At 38.5% G+C, this 2,142-nt stretch overlaps 1 protein-coding gene across 1 annotated transcript; it reads left to right on the top strand.

The window, feature by feature from the left end:
• The first annotated feature begins 419 nt into the window (after window positions 1-419).
• On the top strand, window positions 420-1,421 carry LOC114818448 (P2Y purinoceptor 1). Its single transcript, XM_029084320.1, has one exon. The coding sequence runs from the start codon at window positions 420-422 to the stop codon at window positions 1,419-1,421; it is 1,002 nt and encodes a 333-aa protein (XP_028940153.1).
• The last annotated feature ends 721 nt before the right edge of the window (window positions 1,422-2,142 follow it).

Here is a 2,142-nt window from a genome sequence, read left to right as displayed (position 1 = left end):
GGAATGAGCATGGGCAATTTCTGTCCTCTCCTCTGCTTCTGCCAAACCTAGACACAGGTACATTAGTGGCCAAGGGGATGCTCCTGTTACTGAGGGCACGTGCTTTTCTTCTCTCATCTCTCATACACTACAATAAATACCAGAGAGGAAAGACTATAAAGGTTTGGATAAAAGTTCATGAAGATCTGCCTGTGCTGGTGTTGCTGTAGAGGAAGCTTGAAGTGGTACCTATTTGGAATTTACATTTTTTTCAGATAGAGGAGAGCTTGTGCATCTACTAGATTCCTAATTCTTTTGCCAGTTCAAACATACTGGATTTAACTTAAAAGTTTTGAATTTAAAAATCAATACATCTAAATCAATTTTTATTTTAAAAGCTGTTGCTCTCTCTTTCCCCTTCAGGCATACTCCATGGAAAGATGATGAATGGTACATGCACTCTTCTCATTTGCAACAGAAATCCTAAGCTGGAGTGGTACTGTTATTTGCTGATTCTGGTTTGCCTTTTCACTTTATTAGCAGGATTTCTCGGCAATATACTTGCACTACGACATTATGTGTACTGCATGAAGACATGGACTACCAATACCATATTTCTATTTAATTTGGCACTGTGTGACTTTACCTGGACTCTCATGGCACCTTTTTCAGTATATTATAGTCTCCAGAAGTTAGCTGTCTATTCCAGACAAGAATTTTATCAGATCATAAGACTGTTTTTTAGTATTAATATCTATGGAAGTGTCTATTTCCTGACACTCATCAGTTTTGATAGATATGCAGGTGCTGTCCATCCTATCACTTCATTAACATGGTGGGACAAAGGAAAGGCCGTGTTTTGCACCATTGCAGTATGGATCTTCATAGTGATTGCATCGATGCCGGAGATCTACTACACAGTTGCAGCTGGAAGACAACATATCATAGATTCCCTGGATGGCACTGAAGGGCCTTTACAATTTGCAGTGCCATTCACACTCTCCAAGATTGTATTGAGATTCCTAATTCCAGCCACAGTCATCTTTACATGCTATATGCTGACTCTAAAAGCATTACTACAACTCAGTAAACGTCAGCAAAGAAGAAACAGACTTCTTAGACCTCTGTTACTGATTTCAGCTGCTATGATTGTATTTGCTGTTTCTTTCATACCTTATCATGTTATGATGATGGTGACACTAATTTACAGAATTAACTGCCAACCACCCTGTGGGAACATAAGCACATTAAGTGCCATTTATAAAGTCACAGAGATCATCTGCAGCTTCAATAGTTGCCTTGACCCAATCATTTTTACAGTAGCAAATAAGACATTCTATCAAAGAATTAAAACTATAAAATGTCATCCTAAATGCCAGTGCTGCTGTTGTCTGACAAGAAGGGTAAGAGACATCACTCAGTCCCCAAGAACAATGACTTAAACAGCAATCTACAAAGATAAGCATCTCCCACCGCCCATTTGGCTTAGTGTCATCAAACCCATTTAAAATTTGGTCTCCTGTATTGTATAGCAACCTCTTAAGTAAGCAAGACTACACAGCAATGCAGGGTAAAACTTAATATGTACATCTACTAGAAAAGAAACACTGTCAAATCTTAGCTTTACAGAATTGTCATTTTAAATATTCTTGTCATAAATATACCTTAATTTACTGTGAAACAGCACTTCTTACATGTATGTACATATGATATGGAATGAACAACGAAGAAAAGTTCTAACTAGCAACTTTAATTCTTGGCCAGAAAAATACTGCTAAGATTAAGAGCACACAGTCTTGAGGAGCCTTCTTACAGTTTCTGTTAATTATTTTTCATGTTTGTAAGTGCTGCTGTGATTGGGCTGTGCAATTAATAACAATCATGAGGCTTACAGTTGAACTTCTCAAGCATTTGCAGAGAGGCTTCTACAAGTACTTCATTTTAATGCTGCTTGCACTAGAGCTCCACTGACACTGCCAGTGGAACCTCATCCACCTGGGTAAGTGCAGCACATTTCAAAAAAAATCAAACAAAAACCAAATAGTAAGATAAAGTCCCTCAGGGCAGTCAGAGCCATAGTGAACGTGCTCATGAGACAAATGAGAGCTTTGTTAAGTCTGCACTCAGGCAGCAGTGGTTCCAAAATGACAGGCAGGGCACACT

This window comes from Antrostomus carolinensis, unplaced genomic scaffold, assembly GCF_000700745.2.
Source record: "Antrostomus carolinensis isolate BGI_N321 unplaced genomic scaffold, ASM70074v2 Scaffold43673, whole genome shotgun sequence".
Taxonomy (NCBI): Eukaryota; Metazoa; Chordata; class Aves; order Caprimulgiformes; family Caprimulgidae; genus Antrostomus; species Antrostomus carolinensis.
This window is presented reverse-complemented; position numbering and strand designations above follow the sequence as displayed.